Source organism: Malassezia restricta, chromosome VII (genome assembly GCF_003290485.1).
Source record: "Malassezia restricta chromosome VII, complete sequence".
NCBI lineage: Eukaryota > Fungi > Basidiomycota > Malasseziomycetes > Malasseziales > Malasseziaceae > Malassezia > Malassezia restricta.
The window spans coordinates 298,259-318,427 of NC_040199.1; the positions used below are offsets into that span (position 1 = coordinate 298,259).

The following is a 20,169-nucleotide window of genomic DNA, read 5'->3' on the forward strand; positions in this document are numbered from 1 at the left end:
ATATTATCTAACCAATATATATGCTGTCTTTATGTGCCATCGTTGGGAGTTTGAAGTACGCTGAGAGCAGGCTCACAATCAGGCGCTACCCGTTTTTGTACATCAGGATGCGTCCATACATGAGCTTCCTGCTGTTGCTAAGAACATGGGTCTGAGCGAGGGAATGACGTGGGACGATGTTCGCGAAGAGTTGCAGCGTTCGTGCAGCATCGCTGACAGGCAGGTCTGCCGAGGCAGGACAATTCATATTCGTACAAATTGGTGTATTTGGCACGACATGGACAAGGATATCATAGTGCGTACCGTTTAAAAAACTTACCCAGACCTGGCGGAACTAAAAGTATGATGAGCTTTACTGACCACCAGTACGGGAAACAAGCTTGGGAAGATGTGTGGGCCAAGAAAAACGGAGACGATACATATGAATGGGGTCCTGATCCCTTGCTCACACCTCTAGGTATGAAACAAGCACAACATGTGCACGACACCTGGACCTCTTTCTTACAATTGCCGGCTTCTTTGCACCCACCGCTACCTGAACTTGTTTGTTCCAGTCCTCTTCGACGAAGTCTGTCGACTTTATGTATTTCTTGGCAGGGCATTTTGGCGCATGAAACCAAGGTGCACGTTCGTGAGCATCTTCGCGAAGTCATTGGCAAAAACACATGCGACCAGCGCGTCACTCGAACCGATCTTGAGCGGCATATGCAATTTCATCCTTTCCGTATTGCTATACATGGGGATTTTACGGAACATGATTCGTTATGGACAGTACGTGAACAATGCTGATGAAACAGCCTCGACGAGAGACAGATGACGCTATGCGGCAGCGAGTTCACGGTGTACTGGAAGAGATCTGGGAGAATGAAGCCAAAGACAAGCAAGGTATGTGCTGTGACCTAATCCAGATAGTAATAAGCATCACATGTCACAGCGGTGTGATCCAGCGCATCTTTGAAATTACGTCACACATCCCAAGGCCGTTACCGGTGGGTGCCATACTTCCCATGATGATCCGTGCGAGGAAAAAAGATATTATATGTCCCAACACAACCGAGCTCGAATGCGAGCATATGAAACCAAGTTCATCCAGGCAGGATACTGGGTGCGCGCCCACAAGCTAAACACATCACCAGGCTGTGCATCTCGTACTAAGGGATCGTCGCTCGAGAGGACAATCGTATGGAGCTGAAACTTGTCCGAAGCGTGGAGATTGCGGCATAATTCTCTTCGATGAATTTCATTGTATGTGACCGGAGTGAGGACACTTTCGCACTCAGAATCTGAACTACCATTCACGTTGGCAAATTTGTCTTTTGAATATGATGCAGCGTTTGGTCTGTCGAGCGTTAGATCCCACCAAGTGTGACTCCCATTATACGTTCCAAACCATTCACGATGGGGATCTGTACTCCAGCCCTGATCATGGCTGTATATTTCGACGATGACCTGTAGAACAAAATGGCGGGCATGGTTTGATTCGAGCGGCGGTGTCCGTAGATATCTTGTATTAGCATTGTTGGAGTACATAGCGTATACCCGACGTTCGATGCTCAGCTCTATGCCATCCTGAGCAAGTCGAAATATGTATGCGATAAGATGATGAGGCAGTCCTTTCGACAAAAGCATACTTCTTATCTGTGTATAGCGATGTTGCTGTGCCTCAATGTCAATCTCAGGATCCGTGGAAGCATCGTCCCATCGCTGTGGCACCGATACGTCTGGAGGAAAGCGCTCGGGAGAGCTTGGGTGCTGAAGTTCATGCCGTGGCAAACGAGCATGCACATCTCGGTTGCTTCTCCTAGATGTAGGTGATTCCCGCTCCTTATGATCTCCATTTAAATATGAGCGCACCCATCCAAACAAGGCCTCCATTGCTCGGTAGCAAATCTAGCATCTCATCCACCATCCGTGCGCTACACTTTGTATGTCACGTGTCGCATATATCAACTCGCTATGTGGCTGTTGTACAAGGAAACGACAGCTGCTGATGGCGTCGCGTTGCGATTGCGTAAGAGCACTGTCCAGATCATTAGAAATGCGGCTGGCGCACGTTCGGATTTTCCAGAGCAGTATAAAAGTGATCCGAAATGGCGCTGTAGGTTGTGTTTGGCGAGGTCATGAAAGATGGCGGATCCATGTATCGCGACTCATGCCGCGGCGACATGATCGCTTCATCATGATCGGTATATGAAAAAGGAGGCAGCTGCTCCGAGGCCGTGTTGAAGCGATTATAATCGATTTCATCCATTTGGTCAGGCATAGAAGATTCATGCGTAAAAGAATCGCGCTTAGATTCGTATGACACGGCTGTTTGCGCGCCAGTGCGCTCTTTTGGTTCCGACATGGGATTTGACTCAGACGCGCGTTGGCTTGTCGGAACATAAGAGTAGCTGTGACGCTTATGTGGCTTAAATAGCTTCTTGAGGCGGCGAATCGCCTTTTTGGGCCTAGGCACAGGTGTGTCAGAAGCTGAGAAGGTGAAGCCGCGGTACGGCCGATTTTCTCCTGTGCTCATGTCGTGATAAATACTGCTCGTGCGACTTTGGGTGGGCATTAATGGGTACGTGTCATTCAAAGGCGCGCGAGAGATGTCGCCATCCACTTCTGACTCGTAGGACTGAGCGGCCCGTAGACCCGGCATACGGGGATCATTCACGTAATCGTGATTCGGATACTTTGCGTCGATGAAGTGCAAAATGTCAATATCGTTCGGGAACAAATGCAATCGGACGCATTCGTACATGAATCGCGGGATCAGGGAAAGGAAGGCACATAAGAGGCCACCGACCCAAAATTGTGCCGAACGATACAAGTAGTAGTTATTGCCCCATGAATACGTCCAGATCAGCGTGGGCGGAAATGCAGCATAAATGGGCTCGAAAACGAACAAGAGCATAGTAGGGATCCACACAACACCGAAAATCCACCACGTCCATGCCATGGACTCGAGGCCAGCGTATAAGTTGGCAGCCAGCACGGTGGCAAGCACCATGTTCGTCGTCGGCTCATACAAATCAATGTCGTAGCCATCATTGCGAGGCGTGGTCGTATCGTAGAAGTACATGAGCAGGAAGAATAGGACCACGGACTGAACCACTCCATCCATCATATAGCCCAGAAACCGCCAAATACCAAAGTAGCGCCGCTCACGCGAGGCCGTGTACAACTCAGGCACTTGCATCAACACATGGTCTGATACATTGCGGTCGAACATACCAATACCAACCACAGAGGCGACGGTCCAAATAGCATTGTACAAAAGTAGATACACATAGTCCATAGCTTGAGAGGTTGACCATCCACAATAAATCTGGAACCAGAACAGTGTGCCAGTGTGCACCATTTGCTTGTAGAAGAACACATTGACCATGGTGCTGTTGCGGTAATATGACCAGTGTCCATGCACGAGAATGAGTCGTTTAAGAAACTGAAATTGTCCAATGGAATAGTCGGCGGAATTGACAGCCTGCATACCTTCTTCACCAGCCACACCCACACCGACATGGGCTGCTTGAATCATGGATACATCATTTGCACCATCACCGATCGCCAATGTAATACCCTTGAGACCATCTTTGATTAGGCCAACGATTAGAGCTTTCTGCAAGGGGCTTACACGACAACAGACCACAGCACGACAGTGTCTCGAGATGTGGATTAGAAGCTCACGACTGTGAGGCTCCTTGAGAGCGTATTCAAGGGCATGTCCATCAATCACTAGCGCATATCCACCGGGACGAGATCCATTTTCTTCGCCCACAAGCGAGCCAGCACTCATAATACTGCGAACGTCACCGCCTGCTGCATCCATCGAAACGGGCGGCGGAGGATGCTTCATGTCACTGACATCAATACCGCCGAAGAAACGATCCATCGCTTTCTCGAGCTGCGTAAAGGCCGAGTTCATGGAGCCATATTCTCCACCACGGATAATAATGAGATTCATGTCTGGCGCAAGAAGCATGGTACTGTATCCGATAGCAATGGCTGTCTCGAGTTTATCTCCCGTGGCCACCCAAATCTTAATACCAGCACGCTTTAGATCCGCAATCGTCTCCGGGACGCCGTCCTGAAGTCGGTCCTCAATCGCCGTAGCACCAAGTAACGTGAGCTGCTGTTCGACTTCACTGGCTAGCTCTTCCATGCGCTCTTCACGCCCTTCAGTCAAAACACTCGCATGTTGATATTCTCGCGACCACCGTTGGTACCAAGTAGGATCAAGTTCACGCTTGGCTACACACAGCGTACGCAAACCGTGATTAGCAAACTCTTCGAGTGACTTGTCAGTCGTAGCACACATTTCGTCTTGGCCAGACGCAAGGCGCGAGTAAATCATCGAATCAGCACCTTTGGTGTACACCAGTATGCGGCCATCTGTTTGGCGCTTGACGATCACACTCATACGTTTGCGTGCAGACGAGAACTCGATTAGCTGCAGCACTTCATACGTTTCATAGTCACTCGCGCCTGGCACTTGAAGGCGAATCGTATTGATATGCCTGCCACAGTACACGTAGCCATTGGCGCCGGCCGTCTCAACGAGCGCCTGCTCATCTGGTGACTCGGCGCGATATGAAATTTCATTTCTGTTTTCAGTGCGCGACAGGTGCACAGTGTGACATAGGGAAAGGCAGCGCATATACTCATGCACGTATTTATGCTGTTGCGAAGAAGTATCTTGGATGGCCTTAGTCAGATCATCGTCATAAAAGCGCGGGACATCTTCCATAATAGGCAGAACACGCAGCTTACCATCTAGTGTCGGACTTTGACCACCACCATGATACACGACACCATTGATGGTACAGCCACGGAAAATCATAAGGTTCTGGGTGAGCGTACCAGTTTTGTCGCTAACAATGTACTGGATCTGGCCGAGCTCATCGGAAAGGTTCCACGATTTCGCCATGGTGCGCCGGCTCATTTTTTCGTAGTACATGTCATGGTCCTCGAAAATGAAAAGCGCCTGAACGGTCCGCACAACTTCAAAAGAGATGTAAAGGGCAATCGGCACAATGTTCTGAAAGGTAATCAGCGAGTTGGCAAATGAAACAAGACCGTTCAAACTGGGATTATCGTCGTTGAATGTTGCCAAATACTCCCAAGGGGCCTGCCGATCGAAATAGTACTGTTCAATACGCGAGTCGGCAATAGCACACACCACAGCCATAACGCCAATGATAGCAAGGTTCACGTACACCATTTTGTTCATTTGGAACTCCATAAGACTGCGCTTACTTGGCGTATCACCTGAGTTAAGCACAATCTTGGTATCCGCACCGGTCATCGCCACAACGCCAATGACCCATTCAGTATTCCGAACAGCGGATCCTCGGAGAAGGGTCTGGTTCAACGTGACAGGACAAGCCAGTGGCTTGCCCTCCTCATCGGTTTCATCGTAAAGATTCACGCATCCATTGAACCTGTACATGTCGGTGCTTTGGGGCTCGACTTCCACATCAAATTGGCGGTCCATGCAGTCTTCAGGTGAGCGCAAATCAGACAGTTGCTGAACGGCGAAGCGACTCTTCAAGTTGATTTCACCATCTAAATTCTTAGTCTCAACAAAGCAGCTACCATCCTCTTCACTGGTGGCACAAATGATAAGATCGGCCGGCACGGGGTCGTTGTTGCGAAGACACACGATATCGCCCACTACTACATCGTCCCAATGCTTAGACTCCCAATGGGGTGCATTCTTGTTCATTCTGTGCTCAGATGAAGAGCTGAATCGATGGTTTTCATGTGACAGTCGACTCCGCGGACGCAGGCTGTCGAAGCTCATAGACGACATACGACCATTGTTTTGTTGCGATGGCGATCCAGGCCGGCCACTGGGCACAGCTTCACCGCTTTCCAATTCCTGAACAGACACGGCATTCTTGCGCTTGCTAAACTTCTCAATGAGCCATGGTGGCATTACATATCGCACCATCATCTGCCATATGAGACGTAGGCTCCGTGATTTGCCTTCTGTCTTGTTGTGATTCTTGTACGAGGCTCCCGTAAGAACACGTGTCCGCTGCCGATTCACAGCTCGGTCGGATTGGTGGCGCTTAACGTCTTCATAGCCGTCTTTAACCATGGTAATGAACAACACAATCAAGAGTGGAAGCATGGCCAAACCAGGGCTAATAGTGGTGAACTCCGGAAAAAATTGCAGAATCACAAGAACAAGGAAAAAGATGTTGGCCACACGACGGAACTGTTCCAAAAGATTCTTGAACACAAAGTTGTAGACTGTGTACTTGGCAGTGATAACCTGGTTCGTCGCGAAGAGCCATTGGCGGCGAATGCGACCTCGTGTATCGTAAGCCTCTTTTGGAAGGTCCATATTAATCATGATCCGACGCGAAGCAGGTGGCGGGCGCTTGCGCCTGAACGCCGTTTCCGGGTTCAAGTCAATTTGTTTGAGCTTATGCCACACATACGAGGCACAAGAACGAAGCCTCTCGGCACCTCCTCGCTTTTCCGCAGCTGTGTTTTCCACATCAGCCATAGCGAAGAAGCGCTGGTTGAGCTTCTTTTTAGGCCTTAATATGAGAGACCGTGTCTCAAAATTAAAAAGGTAAGAGACGTTTGAATTTGTGAACGCGAGTTTTGATAAAATTGCCTAGCTGACGTCGCTGCCCTCCAGTCGGCAAAGCGCAGAGTTCTGTTGGCTCCAGGCTAACCTAAAATATTATTGGCTCGCGAGGCGCGCGGGGTGCCACCCGATACCTGCTGTCTTTTCGGATGACACCGACCCTTGTGGCTTCCTCATGATGCGTACGCCAGGACCGCCAGGCGGTGCCACTGTGCGCGCAGGCTCAGGTACTTCAGTGCAGCCTGTGGATCCGGCTGTGCAAATTGCCGTGTCGCATGCAGAATTCCTGCTCGTACAAGCGCGGCAGATTGTAAACCAATTGGCGGGAACCAAGACTCTGGATCCACTCTTGTGTCGGCAGATGCAGTCGTTGCTGGACCAGGCTCAGGTCAGACCACCACCCACGCCTAAGCGCGACATAGCTCATGGTGAGGTCGTGAAAAAGGACGCGAAGAAGGATGTAAAGGGCAAAAACAAATGGGCTCGTGAAGTTATGGCCGACACACCGCTCCTGCCCACTTTGGTCGATACGGCTTTGTCTGCTACTGCCGGGCCATTCTTATCATCCGCCCAGAGAGAAGCTATTGTCGATATAGTGGGCCTCTCACAAAATCGTATTGCAAATGCACTCACAGATCCAGAGCGACAAGCGGCTGCACAACGTTGGGCGCAAACCACTGCTAAATCAGCGCACCAAGGCCTCAAAGGTGGTTTGGCAGGCACAAGTGAGAATTGGGACAAGTGGTACATGAAACAATTGGTTGACACAGATACTCGCTCGCAAAAGCGGAAGGATGATGCCGACCTTCGTGATGAATTGAGGCACGAGCGCGAGCCATTTATAACTGGCAGAGGCGGTCTCCGTGCGGCTCGCGTCACCGGAGGCCCAGCGCAAGTGTCCGCCTTTCAAGACAATCCTGCCGTGGCGAGTGTGGCGTGCCTCCCATCTGATCAGATGGCTGACGCGAGCCAAGGAGCTGTGTCCCAAGCTGGCGCGGTGACTACGACTTTTTCACCTTGGCCAGGCTTGGTGCTAACCATGTCCACAGTAGCCTCGAGTGTGACGCTGGACCATGTACCGGATGAGGCGCTCGATGATACAAGTGCACGTATTGTGCCGCCTCCCCCCAGTCAAGTACCGCCTCCGCCACCGTCGTCTTCCTCGCTGGCACCGCCCCCGCCGCGTCGAATGGCGGCCCCTTCTTCACCAACCACCTCTATGTCGATACCACCTCCTGCGCGCTCGGCCATGGCACCGTCCATGGCCGCACATGCATCACAGCCCCTGCCACCCGTGCCGCCGTATGCCCCGCCGGGTCAGGACCCAAGAAGCAATGTCCCGCATTCGCTGCGTCCTGGATAAATAGAAGTGTAGATGAGCTATCAACAAAATGCTTCATGGTAGCGCCTTCTTATGTGTACAAGTCCATGAGTTCCGATACGCCTTCATTGTAGCCGCTGAACATGCTGTGCATCTTGTGCTTCATGGCCATCTTCATCACAGTCTCGCTGGCGTGGTGCATCGCGTCTTCTTTCTGGCCATTTGGAGCATTTTTTCCAGCGATCGACATGGCTTTGCCCATCAGCGCGCTAAGACCGCCCTCGTTCTTGTGCTCATTGTTGCCAAAGAACTGCTTGACGGCGTCCACGGCCGAGGCCTGACCGGCCTCTTGCGATGAGGCAGGTTGACCTCCCTGCACTTTTTTGAAAGCGCTCAGGAGCTGATTGTGGTCCACATCATTACTGATTTGGCCTTGTTGGTGCCGGCTATGCATAGCGTTGGCCACCTGAGAAAAGATGCCCATGTTCATACCACCGTGGCCAGCCTGCTGATCGTGATTCTGCGCGTAGTTTGCAACTTGTTCGGGATGAAAACCAAAAGCATGGTGATCATTCTCGGCGCCTGCAGTCGCGCCGCTCTGGTTCTGCAGAAATTGCCGGCCCATGTTAACAAAGTTCTCCATGATCGTGAGGTGTGCACATTCGGCTCACCAGTTTCTGGGGTTCCCACTCGCTGGTGCCACTCGCACGTCTCACCACGTGCCGAGGTCGTAGCTGATTGGTCTATCTGAGACGAGCACAGGGATCAGTGCACGGCCAGCCAAACACCACGCTTAGTCTGCATGCTGTGACGACGCCGTATGTCCCATGACTGGCATAAGATCCACGCGAGAGCAGCTCTCGCTGATAGACGACGCGTACAGCGTCGCTGGTGAAGCTGTGTACACGTCAGACCCTGATGACCAACTGCCGTCGTTGGACGGCTATCAACTTCCGCCCTCCTTCAAAGCACGTAAGCGGCAAAGTACCTCCATAACGCGGCACTATCTGACGTCGTCATTATGGCATGCTTTTGACTGCACTGGCCCTTTTTTGTGGCCTCAGAAATTGTACATATGGATTTCTGCACACGCATTGTGTGAACCTCTCATATGTTCGTGCGCAGCGGCGTTGTCATCATTCATCTTGGTGCTTTGCATTGCCCTGGTCGTGTCGTGCGTGCGCCACATCCAAGACCCTGATAAGGCATTGATGCCGTGGCGCCAGATGTGTGCAAGCCAGCCAGCATTCTTGAACAGCGCAGTCGATCATCTAGATCCTGTCGATTTTCTCATTGGCGTGATGAGCGTGGACCATTTGGCTGAGCGCCGCAATGTCATTCGGAACACGTACGTGCGCCACACGCTACCTCTTCATGCACAGACAGGGCGCCCACTAAGCCAGGCTCAAGTCAAGTTTGTCCTGGGACGCCCTCGCAAGGAGTATGAACATGCTATTGCGATGGAAATGGAAATGTACAATGACCTCATCGTGCTGGATATAAAAGAGTCGCAGTGGAGCGACAAAACCCTCGGCTTTCTACGCTGGGCCGCCGAAAACGCCACCGTCCCCGTGCTCGTGCCATCTTCGTCGCCTTCGGCCGTACACATCGGCCACAAGACCTACGAAGTGCGTCAAAAATTCGTGAATTATGTTCTGAAAGCCGATGACGATGCGTTTATCGTTCTCGAGGAGCTGGAGCGCCGGCTCCGTGCTATTCCGCGCCAGCTCTCGCATTGGGGCTACAAAATTGCTGACTGGTTCATGGGCGGCGAGCTGTATGCGCTATCGCACGACCTCGTGCAGTTCATTGCCGCCTCTCCTGAGATCAGTAAGTGGCCCGCGCTCAAGGAGGATGAACAAGTGCCCAGGTGGCTTGCGCTGCATCCCCGCGCCAGCGATATCGTGTGGACGACAGAGCACTGTTGGATCTACGATCATCCACGCGCCAAGACGCCATACGCGCACGGTTTCCTGTTCCCGCAGCATGTCGAAACGATCAGGCGCGAGTATGCGCAGGGCTTATCGCCTGATGAGCTCTCTCGACGAGGCGGGCCGCGAAAGGCAGACGCCTACTCGACCACGACGCGGTGGGGACAGGCATACACGCCTCCATCTCCAGGGCTGACCCCCGAAGAGTCGGTCGAGGCCCTCGTCGAGGGTGGCGGGCGCTGGCGGGACCAGTGGCATCGACAGGCACATGAGCCTGATGCACCGCTCGATGTGCCGCGCCGCACGGTATGGCCTGGCAATGCTACGCATGACCTGCAGCCGACGTATGAGCCAGAAGCGGGACTGGCTGTGGTGGAGCGGGAGCCCAGCATCGGAGCGCAGCGCCATGAGGCAGGCACGTTTCCGGTATGGGGCCCGCCGCTGCGTGCGTATTCACATCAGCTGTATAACGAGCGGTATGTGAACGGCACGCTAGGCGGCACGGTCGCGGTGCATTTTCTCAAGCAAAATGCATGGTTTTACGAGACAGCTTTAGCCCTGATCGGGTCGCAGCGGACATGGGCGCTCGGCGGCGCTGCCACCGAGTGGCGCATGCATGAGAGTCCGGTACGGATTCGGTAGCTGCGTCTTTCTATAGACCTGTGGTCGAGGCAGACTGTATGCCCATGCGCTCATTATACCGATCGATTTCCCACTGCGCCAGGCCATCCGGTCCATTCCAGTTGGCCGAGCTCGTGCGGTGCCGCATACGACGCCGATCGCCTTTGCGAGCCGGCAGCATTGTGTCGAGTGGCACGGGTCCGACGTTCTGGCAGCCGAAGATCTCGTCAGGATCGATCGTCGACTGCTGCAGCAAAATTTCTTCCAGCTCACGTCCACGAGTCCATGACGGCTCCAATTTGCGTTTGCGTATGGCCGTCTCGTCGTCGGAGTCAGAATACTCGCTAGCCACATCGGGCAAGTCGACATCCGCCACGTCACCGCGATCTTCCTCGCCCGTCGGGACCTGCTGAAAGACATTGTGGGAGCTGTGTGCACTGGATCGAGGCGGCGGCGGACGCGATGCTGTGTTGCTCCATACACGTGTGCCGGGCGGGCGCACCGCGGTGTTGGACGCACGCACCTGCTTGGTGATAGGCCGCACGGCCTGCGTCGTCAGCTTGCTCTTCAGCGCGTCTTCCGACTGAACGCGCTCCTCGTGGTTCGTCGACTCAGACAGTGGATGCTGCGACAGCTTTCGGCGCTTACCCTCGGTATCGTAGGTGTACATCGGCCGTGTGGCACTGGACACTCGCGTGCCTGGACGGACACTCGCGCTGGAGCCTGGGCGTGCCATGGCTGCCACCGACACGGGGCGCATGCCTGGCCGAGAAACGCTGCTGCTCTGCCACGGCTTGGTCTTGATCGGGGTAGCAGCCTTGGCTGGCCGTGGCGCTTCTGTTGTGAACGAGCCAGGCATCGCTTCTGATACCTCAGGCTCTTTGTTGGGTGCAGGGCGCGGCGTCGACTGCTGTAAGACACTCGCCGGGCGGCTGGTGCTCAGGCCAAGGAGGCCCTTGAGTCGTGAGCCAAAGCCATTTTGTTGGGTCGAGCGCATGTCCGCCACAGACGCCGGGCGCCTGATCGGTGCAGGACTGCTCGACGACAACGCCGGGACAGGTTTCCGGACCGGGCTGGGAATCTTGGACACGCCCTGACGTGAAGGTGATGGACGCACACGGGTGGGCGATGCCGATGGCGTCGTATCAGCGGCACGCGCTCGAAATGGCGATAGTAGCTCCTCACGCAGGCGTCCGGGAGAGCGGGTCGTAGGTGTGGGAATGTTTGACGTAGCCGAGGCAGCCGATCGCTGGAGGAAAGGCGGCGGGACGTGGACTTTGCCTACCCCCTCGCGACTGGGACTGCGTGTGGGCGATACAGGCCGAGACACGGGTCTGGGCGGCGTGGCCGACGCATTCGGTGGCTCGTCCAAAGGCTTGGCAGGGGATGTTTCGATGGGACGAGAGGACGAGGGCACGGGCTCTTCCGGCGCAGGCTCCAGTGCTTCAGAAAGAGGTCCCATATCGGACGGCACCTCTGAGGCATGGGTATCAAGAGGTGCACGTGCTGCTGTGCTTCGATGATCCGCTACAGCGGTGCTCAGAGCGTTGGCGCTCGGGGTCGTACTAGCACGTCGCACATGTTCCAGGCGCGTGCGCAAAGCATCTAGGCCACCTGCTTGCGCAAGACTGGGACGCGTAGGCCGAGGCTCCATGTCTTCCTTAGGCGGCTCCGACACGGCATCGTGGAATGGACTAGGCTCGTCAAGTGCTGCAACAGGCGACATGCTAGTTTGCTTCTCTTCCATCGCGTGCCGCAGACTCTTGTTCAGGAAACTCGAGCGGAAACGCGATGGAGCCTTGACCTGGACAGGCTCCTTAGGCTCGGGCTTTTTCGTGCTTCGCAGCGTAGATCCCAGCGTGCGCTTTGGCCGAAGCCCTGTGCCTGGCGTCAAAGCCGGAAGTGGCGGTGAAGCACTGGAAGAAGCGACCTTGTCACTAGGCTCCGTGTCTTCGACCGCACCCGAGCTGGGCGGCTGAAGTGCATCATGCGCTTTGACATCACGATGATCGTGCCCTTCCTCTTCTTCATCGTCTGAGCACAGTGCATCTGCCACCTTTTTGGGACGGGGGGAGGGAGATACAGGGAAACGCACGTCGTCACGCTTTTTCCTTGGTGACTTGACCACCTCCGCAGCGATACGAGGCTTGTCTTCTTCTTGTGTTCGCATACGCGCACAAAATTCGTCTACATGCTGGCGCGTTTGCTCCCAGAACTCTTGCATCTTCTCTTGCATCTCGTCCTCCCACTCGGAAATGTCCACGTCATATTCCATCTGCTTAGCCAGCTGCAGGAGCTGCGACTGGGCCACAATGTACGCATTTCGCAGGATCTGTGCGTGCATGAATTGTGGCTCAGCCGCATCCTTGTGTTGCGTGCTCAGGGCGCGGGATGCGCCCTGTGCAGCCGCACCTCGTCGTGCTAGCATCACACTACGAGACCAACACGCTGCGTGCGCGCATGTTTGGACCGCCCGTCGTGTCATGTCACGTGATAGGAAGCGAGGACCTGGCGGTGGGCGCTGGCGCCGCGGCCGTCCTCGCCTCTCGCCCAGCGTGACTGTGTATGGCGGGCGTGCCCATTCAGCAAATAGCCGTACCTTCGTTCGAGTACAAAGAGCATCCTACTCAACATGTCGTGTATGCCGTCCAGATAACCATGCCCGATCGTACATGGACCGTGTACCGGCGCTATACTGACTTTTGCAACCTACACGAGCAAATTACACCACCTATACCTCCCGCGCCGCTCCCGCCCAAGCATCGTCTGAAGCAGACTTGGCGTATGATCACAGGACTCGGAGGCTTGCTCGCCAACACGGAGATCCAAAAGCACGAGGACAAACTCGATTTGGAGATACGCCGTGCTGGCCTTGAAAAGTATTTGCGTGCGATTGTGGCATCACCTAGTCCGCACTGGCGTGAAAGTGATGCCTTTATGACATTTGTCGATGTGCAAGAGCCGGCGTGGCCTGAGCCCTCGTGGAATCCACGCATGACACAACGACCTCCACAACCCAAGATACCGCTCCGACCATGGCGCGACGCGGCTGAGCCGGCGCGCGAGACGAACACGACGAGACCTATGACGGATGCCGAACTGCTTCGGTATCAGACAAATACTCTCATGCATGCCCAAGACGAGCAAGCGAATGCTCTTTCTGCTATCCTACGTCGACAGCACGATTTGGGCATCCACATCCACCATGAACTGAACGTACATCACGAGCTACTGGAAGACCTGCACAACGACGTACAACATACGCAAGGGCGTATGGATGCGGCTGATGCTCGCATGAAACTAATGAAATAAACTGTCATGATGACCTTTGGCGAGTGCATTCATAGGGCGTCCCCGGCATTGTACATAGGGGCCGGGGATCGGAGTGATGCAATCATTATGCTATCCGACAGACGTGTCTACCTTTGCGGGCCAATCAAGGTGTGTACGGGTGAGAATGTGGGGAAGGGACTGCCATTTTCCACGTGATCCCACGTGGGTCGACGCACGCTGCATGCATGACGCCGAGGGAACACACGCGCTCGACATCGGCGGACATTTTGCCAGGCGGCGCCTTTTTTTTCCAACGAGAAAATCGATGGTGTCCGTGGGCTCGTTGGGCACAGTAGCTGCCGGCAGTGCCCCGACGTCTGCACGTGCAAGTTCCTCTCAGTCCATGGCACACGCACAGCCGATGGCAGCCTCACCGCCGCCGGCGTCAGTGCATCCCCTCAGCTCTGCCGCCAGTATGCCACCTCCGCCGTCTCAGGCGCTGTGGTCTACGCGCCTCGTGGACCTTTTAAATCTTGTGCGGCATGAGTTTGATGTCATTGGAAATGATGCCATGCATTTCAAGTCCCAGCGTGTGGAACTGGAACACCGCATCTCACAGCAAATCAACGAGGTGGCTCTCATGCAGGAACATGTGTACGAGCTGGAAAAGCGCCATTTTGAGATGGTCGAGCAGTACGAGGATGAGATTAAACGCTTGCATGCGCTCCTGGAAGATCGCGCTGTGTCATCGGTAGGCGCGCGCGAAGCACCGCCACATTCCACAACACGCGCAGGGGCACCCGTGGACTCACGATCTGCCTATGTGATGCCACCCGCCAGCCAAGCGTATGATCGTGAGGAACGTGAGCGCATGTTGCCTGCCATGTCTTCCGTCTCCGGTGATGCTGCTTGGCATCCGGCTAAGCGCACCAAGACTGCCAATGGTGCGCCGCTCGTACCTTCAGATGCACCTCGTCTGCGTCCCGATGACCGCGAGCCAAAGCATCTCGCACCGAGTCCTACGTCCTCGCGTGAGCGCAATGAAGAGGAGGAGGCGAGTCCCCCCGAGTCCATGCAAGAGCAGCTCCAGAGCACGCCACCTGAATCGACGTTGAGCGCCTCCCGCAAGGTGCCACGTGCTGAATCGGGCAGCGCACCCCAGGAAGGGGCGGCATCGGCCCAGTCGGCCAAGGATGGTGGCGAAGCGGAGCCAAGCGCACCGCCTGCCAAGAAAGAAGATTGGAGTGTCATGCACAACCCGAGCACCAAGCCTATGTTGGACGTGGGCCTTGTGCACACTTTTACGCATAACAGTGTGGTCTGTTGTGTCCGGTTCTCGCCAGACGGCAAGTATCTGGCCACAGGTTGCAATCGCAGTGCGCAGATTTTCACCACGGACTCGGGCGAAAAAGTATGTGAGCTACAGGATCCAGCCGTGTCGGGCCCAGGTGACTTGTACATTCGCAGTGTGTGTTTCAGTCCGGACGGCAAGTTGCTTGCCACAGGTGCCGAGGATCGGCAAATCCGCATTTGGGACATTGCCGAGCAGAAGATCACGATGCTGTTGACCGGCCACAAGCAGGAGATCTACTCCCTTGAGTTTTCACAGGACGGACAGATTCTTGCGAGTGGTTCAGGCGATAAGACGGTGCGTATATGGGAAGTCGCCTCAGGCAAAGAGTTGCATGTGCTGCATACAAGTCCTGGCCAAAACTATGGTCCGGGCGTGACGACCGTGACGTTGAGTCCCGACGGCGGTCTGGTGGCGGCAGGTGCGCTGGACACGTTTGTGCGTCTCTGGGATACCAAAACAGGCAAGCTACGGTGTCGTCTCAAGGGTCACCGCGACAGCATTTACAGCGTATGCTTCATGCGCGATGGTCAGTCGCTTGTGAGCGGTAGTCTGGACAAGACTCTCAAGCTGTGGGACCTGGCGCCCATCCTCCAATCGGCCGACTCGCCCGACGACGAGGTCACCAACGCCTCGCTGTGCAAGGCGACGTTCACTGGGCATAAGGCACGTATGAATGGGTATGCTAACTCGTACAGGACTATGTACTTTCCGTCTCGTGTTCACCAGACAGTCGCTGGATCGCGTCTGGATCCAAGGACCGTTGCGTGCAGTTTTGGGATGCAGAGCGGTGCCAGACGCAGCTCGTGCTCCAGGGCCACAAGAATTCCGTGATTGCGATTCATCTCAGTCCTGCCAAACGCCTGCTGGCGACGGGAAGTGGCGACTTTAATGCCCGAATCTGGACGTATGAAGATAAGTAGAGGCGCATAGTACAGGCACCGTGTCTAGCGAGGACTGTGGGAGCGCTGTCGGTAGTGCGTGGGCGGCGGCGGGCTGTATTCCGGTGATGCATCAGCAGCGCGCTCGCGATGAAAGTGGGCGCGTGTAGCCCATCCTTGATCGCGCCGATCGCGACGCCAGCTCTCGCCTCGAGGCGCATCGCGCTCGATCGGTGAACGTCCGCGGTCCCATCGGCGTGATGACTTGGGTCGATCGTCGGCACTGTGGTCCCGGCCGTGCCGCCGTTGCATCTCTGACATGGCCCGTGTGTTTTCCTCGCGCGTAGCTTGCATTTCGCGCTTCTTTTGCTCGACAAACGCACGCGGGACGCCGCCCACAGACGCTTGGGCACTGAGCAGGAGGCGCCACAGTTCGTTCATGAATGGTGCTGCGCGCTTTTCCAAGAAGCCTGTGAGTGTGATTTGCATCCTGCGTGGATCTGGGTGGCTGTCAGACTCTAACAGGCTCATAATGAGCTCAGCCAGGATATCGTCCTCAAAGCCCATCATTTGCTCGACTCGCGTCGCGATCCATGGCCGCATCACAGACACGTTCACTTTGGACATGTCGACCCGCTCGCTGAAGACAGCGGGAAACTTGGTCGTCTTGATCAATGACGCATCTTTGTCAGAGAAGCGCGAGTCTTGCTCCAGCGACACGCCGCGCGCCGGCATACGGTGGCAACCCAGCACGACGGCGGCTCGGCGGTCGACCCAGCGGCTGGGACCACGCATCGATCACGTGAGAGTGGGTGACAAAAGTGTCGGCACGAGCGGCGTCGTTTTCGACCGCCTTGCTCGGCGCTGCTGTTGTACCGGCGTAGTTGGGGCAGAGCTTGTGTAGCGCGTGTGCTATGTTGAATTCGATCAAGCTGATTACGGGAAATAGCCACCCTGAGCTGGGTGAGCTTGTGTCGCGCCGGCTGGGTGTGCCGCTGACAGAGTGTGTATGCCGCAAGTTTGCCGACCAGTCGATTGATGTGCGCATTGGCTCGTCCGTGCGTGATCAGGACGTGTACGTCATCCAGTCGGGTCATTCGCCCTACATTGACCCGAACGACTCGCTTGTGGAATTGCTCATCATCCTGTCGGCCTGCAAGACGGCATCGGCTCGTCGGATCACGGCTGTGATTCCATCGTTCCCATACTCACGTCAAACGAAGAAGGACAAAGGCCGTGTCCCCATCACGGCCAAGATGATCGCGAACATGATTACTGTGGCTGGCGCTGAGCATGTGATTACCGTGGATCTGCACGCCAGTCAGATCCAGGGCTTCTTCGACATTCCCGTGGACAACTTGACGTGCGAGCCCAGCATCGCTCGCTGGATCCGACACAAGGTGGAAGACTGGCGCGATGCTATTATTGTGTCGCCAGATGCGGGTGGTGCTAAGCGTGCGACGTCGCTCGCCGACTCGCTCAGCATCGACTTTGCCCTGATCAACTGCAGTCGTCACCAAAGGAATCGCCGAGCCCACTCTTCGACGAGTGACTCGGCGGATTTGTGCTTTGCGGCGCAGCACCATACATCATCGAGTGAAGTTGCCAATGGTGTGCACTCGCTGAGCGAGAGCGGCGAGTGGTTCATCACCGACGAGGGCGGTGGCCGTTTGCGCAGCGGGGGCGCCCGCAAAGCGTCCGCGGGTGACGACTCGGCGACAGACGATGTGGACTCCAAGATGGAGCTGCTTGTCGGTAATGTGACTGGCAAGACGGCCATCCTCGTGGACGACATGATTGATACGGGCCGCACGCTGGCTCTGGCGTCCAAGACGCTGGAGGCGGCGGGCGCCAAGCGCATCTTTGCCATTTCGACGCATGGCCTGCTCTCTGGCCGTGCCGTTGACTTGATTGCACGGACTCAGATCGAGAAGCTCGTGGTCACGAATACGATTAGCAACACGGAAAAGGCGGCGCAGAGCAATGGCAAGATCGAAGTCATCGACATGTCGGCCGTCATGGGCGAGACGATTCGTCGTGCGCACCACGGCGAGAGCATTTCGACCATGTTCCGTCAAGATGCTGAAATTATGTTTTAATGAAAATAGTGGGTATCCTTTTTCATAAGCTATCGAAAAACGCATGATCAAAAGCCTCTTGTGACAGTGTGCCCTTTTTGAGCTTTTTCGCCGCACGCTCTTCAGCGTCAAAGTCGTCGTCGTCGTCGTCCTCTCCCTCCTCGTCAGGCTCGGGCTGCGATGCCGCCTGATTCGCCAGCCACTGCCGCTTTCGCTGCTTCTTTTCGCGCCGCACCTGGCGTGTTGCCTTGCGGCGCTTTTGCTCGCTCCACGCTTCGGATTTGGCGCGCGGCGTAGCCCGTGGCGGGGCAGCAGGCTCTGCCGCCCGTCGAGCCAGGGACGCCTGCCGCTGCTTTTCGCGCTGCTTGTCAGCATACGCAAACGTCGGCAGATCCGGTACGTCGTCGGTAAAGAGCGTGCCTTGTCTCTGCCACGTCCGCAGCTCAGGCATGCGTGGTAGATGCAAAAGCACAAATTGGCACGCCATACCGTCGAGGGGCAAGTCGGTCAGCCGGAAAATAAAGGCGACTTCGTGCTTAGAATACGCCTTGGCCCAGCTCACAAAAGCTCGGAGCCCGAGCTCATACAATGCTCGGTCCTCGCGCACAGTAGCCCGAAGTGCCGCAAACAGCTCGTGCGCGCGCGCATCGTGCTCAGGCTCGGTGCCCGCGTGGCCATCCGACTCGATGTACGGGTACGAGCCAAGCAGCACTTGCTTGATCTGCAAAAACTCGACGTATCCTTCCTCGCGTCCCGCATGCAGCATCACAATCGCGCGTCCTGAGCGGCCTGCGCGCGCAGTTCGCCCACAACGGTGGTGGAACACCTTGGGGTCACTAGGCGGATCGTACTGCACCACGACGTCCACGTCCGGGAGATCCAAGCCGCGAGCAGCCACATCCGTACACAGCAGCACATTCATGCGAGCGTCCGCTACGCCAGCCTCGTCACTCTCTCCTTGCTGGCGATTCGCATGCGCAAATGCCGCGAACGTAGCCGTGCGCCGCTTCGGCGTTTGCTTGCCGTGCAGCGAAAAGAAGCGTAGGCCATGTAATGCCTCAGGCTTTTGGCGAGCAAACCGCGCTAGTAGCGAAAACAAATAGTTGACCTGCGCACAGGTCGCAAAGTACACGATCGATTTGCTCGTTCCTTGCTGGCCATGTGCCTCGCGCTGCAAAATGCGTAGGAGTTGTGCAAGTTTGTGCTCGGGTCGAGATATATGATAAAAGTTGGCGAGCGTAGCCGGCATGCGAATATCCTGGGACTTGCCGCGCTGCTTGTACTCGACCTTAACGACGACACGCACCGGATTCCGCAAGCCTACGCGAACCAGCTCAGAGAGCGCTTCTGTCATGGTCGCGCTAAACAGGCCGGTGCGGCGCTGCTTCGGAAGATGGCTGATGAGCGCACGGATGACAGGCGTGAATCCCAAGTCCAGCAAACGGTCCGCCTCGTCCATGACAAGCACCTCGAGCTCCGACGTCTTGACACCCGGGCGCCTGAGTAGTTCTTCCATCCGTCCCGGGGTACCGATGAGAAGATCTGGGCCGTGCTCACGGAATGCATGAAAGTCGTCAGCCGGCGAAATGCCGGTGCCACCGACACACAGCTGCATGCCGTGCAGGGGAGACGAGGCTGGCTTGGCATCCAAGAACTGCTGCACCACACCCGCTGTCTGCTGCGCCAATTCGCGCGTGGGGCACACAATGACAGCGCCCAGCTCGTGCTTCTTCAACTTTTCTTCACGTCGCTGCAAGATTTCTAGGATGGGGATCACAAAAGCCAGTGTCTTCCCCGAGCCCGTCACAGCTTCCGCCACCACGTCCTTGTGAGAGAGAAACAGAGGGATGGCCGAGGCCTGCACGGGTGTCATCTGTTCAAACTTCATGGAGGCAAGCACGCCAAGAACCCATGTCGACAAGGCAGGGCGAATCTGGGACCAGGCTCCCGCCGCCATGGGCGCAGGAGACGCTTCGGTCGACATGCCCTCAAGGTGCAGGAAGAGGGAAAAAAAGCTGCAGGTGGAGAAGGCTCATTGGCCGTGCGGCGTCGAGACCCAAGACGGCAGCGATTCTGCACGCGGCCATCGCCTTTTTTTTCTTGAGCCTGTATTGCCAGTGCTCC

General features: G+C 55.7%; 12 protein-coding genes across 12 annotated transcripts; 6 read left to right on the top strand and 6 right to left on the bottom strand.

Annotated features, from left to right (window-relative positions):
- Positions 1-31: 31 nt before the first annotated feature.
- On the top strand, positions 32-1,124 carry MRET_3964 (putative phosphomutase; the record flags this gene model as incomplete). Its single annotated transcript, XM_027630591.1, has 7 exons — positions 32-55; positions 83-197; positions 224-295; positions 324-340; positions 367-771; positions 798-885; positions 913-1,124. The coding sequence occupies 7 exons, from the start codon at positions 32-34 to the stop codon at positions 1,122-1,124; spliced, it is 933 nt and encodes a 310-aa protein (XP_027486465.1).
- On the bottom strand, positions 1,036-1,875 carry MRET_3965 (uncharacterized protein; the record flags this gene model as incomplete). Its single annotated transcript, XM_027630592.1, has 1 exon — positions 1,036-1,875. One exon carries the CDS (start codon positions 1,873-1,875, stop codon positions 1,036-1,038), a length of 840 nt encoding a protein of 279 aa, XP_027486464.1.
- Positions 1,876-2,032: 157 nt separating this feature from the next.
- MRET_3966 (phospholipid-translocating ATPase) lies at positions 2,033-6,502 on the bottom strand (the record flags this gene model as incomplete). Its single annotated transcript, XM_027630593.1, has 1 exon — positions 2,033-6,502. The coding sequence occupies one exon, from the start codon at positions 6,500-6,502 to the stop codon at positions 2,033-2,035; it is 4,470 nt and encodes a 1,489-aa protein (XP_027486314.1).
- A 262-nt stretch (positions 6,503-6,764) lies between these two features.
- On the top strand, positions 6,765-7,952 carry MRET_3967 (SUN domain protein (Adg3); the record flags this gene model as incomplete). Its single annotated transcript, XM_027630594.1, has 1 exon — positions 6,765-7,952. The coding sequence occupies one exon, from the start codon at positions 6,765-6,767 to the stop codon at positions 7,950-7,952; it is 1,188 nt and encodes a 395-aa protein (XP_027486463.1).
- A 49-nt stretch (positions 7,953-8,001) lies between these two features.
- Positions 8,002-8,553, bottom strand: MRET_3968 (uncharacterized protein; the record flags this gene model as incomplete). Its single annotated transcript, XM_027630595.1, has 1 exon — positions 8,002-8,553. The coding sequence occupies one exon, from the start codon at positions 8,551-8,553 to the stop codon at positions 8,002-8,004; it is 552 nt and encodes a 183-aa protein (XP_027486241.1).
- Positions 8,554-8,737: 184 nt separating this feature from the next.
- On the top strand, positions 8,738-10,483 carry MRET_3969 (hexosyltransferase; the record flags this gene model as incomplete). The annotated part of the gene is made up of 1 exon (XM_027630596.1): positions 8,738-10,483. One exon carries the CDS (start codon positions 8,738-8,740, stop codon positions 10,481-10,483), a length of 1,746 nt encoding a protein of 581 aa, XP_027486466.1.
- A 10-nt stretch (positions 10,484-10,493) lies between these two features.
- Positions 10,494-12,890, bottom strand: MRET_3970 (inner centromere protein; the record flags this gene model as incomplete). The annotated part of the gene is made up of 1 exon (XM_027630597.1): positions 10,494-12,890. One exon carries the CDS (start codon positions 12,888-12,890, stop codon positions 10,494-10,496), a length of 2,397 nt encoding a protein of 798 aa, XP_027486212.1.
- Positions 12,891-13,027: 137 nt separating this feature from the next.
- On the top strand, positions 13,028-13,774 carry MRET_3971 (SNARE complex subunit Vam7; the record flags this gene model as incomplete). The annotated part of the gene is made up of 1 exon (XM_027630598.1): positions 13,028-13,774. One exon carries the CDS (start codon positions 13,028-13,030, stop codon positions 13,772-13,774), a length of 747 nt encoding a protein of 248 aa, XP_027486213.1.
- Positions 13,775-14,060: 286 nt separating this feature from the next.
- On the top strand, positions 14,061-16,009 carry MRET_3972 (general repressor of transcription; the record flags this gene model as incomplete). The annotated part of the gene is made up of 2 exons (XM_027630599.1): positions 14,061-15,752; positions 15,785-16,009. 2 exons carry the CDS (start codon positions 14,061-14,063, stop codon positions 16,007-16,009), a joined length of 1,917 nt encoding a protein of 638 aa, XP_027486214.1.
- Positions 16,010-16,033: 24 nt separating this feature from the next.
- On the bottom strand, positions 16,034-16,702 carry MRET_3973 (serine/arginine repetitive matrix protein 1; the record flags this gene model as incomplete). Its single annotated transcript, XM_027630600.1, has 1 exon — positions 16,034-16,702. One exon carries the CDS (start codon positions 16,700-16,702, stop codon positions 16,034-16,036), a length of 669 nt encoding a protein of 222 aa, XP_027486215.1.
- A 179-nt stretch (positions 16,703-16,881) lies between these two features.
- MRET_3974 (ribose-phosphate pyrophosphokinase) lies at positions 16,882-18,066 on the top strand (the record flags this gene model as incomplete). The annotated part of the gene is made up of 1 exon (XM_027630601.1): positions 16,882-18,066. The coding sequence occupies one exon, from the start codon at positions 16,882-16,884 to the stop codon at positions 18,064-18,066; it is 1,185 nt and encodes a 394-aa protein (XP_027486208.1).
- Positions 18,067-18,088: 22 nt separating this feature from the next.
- On the bottom strand, positions 18,089-20,029 carry MRET_3975 (ATP-dependent RNA helicase DDX55/SPB4; the record flags this gene model as incomplete). The annotated part of the gene is made up of 1 exon (XM_027630602.1): positions 18,089-20,029. One exon carries the CDS (start codon positions 20,027-20,029, stop codon positions 18,089-18,091), a length of 1,941 nt encoding a protein of 646 aa, XP_027486209.1.
- Between the last annotated feature and the right edge of the window lie 140 nt (positions 20,030-20,169).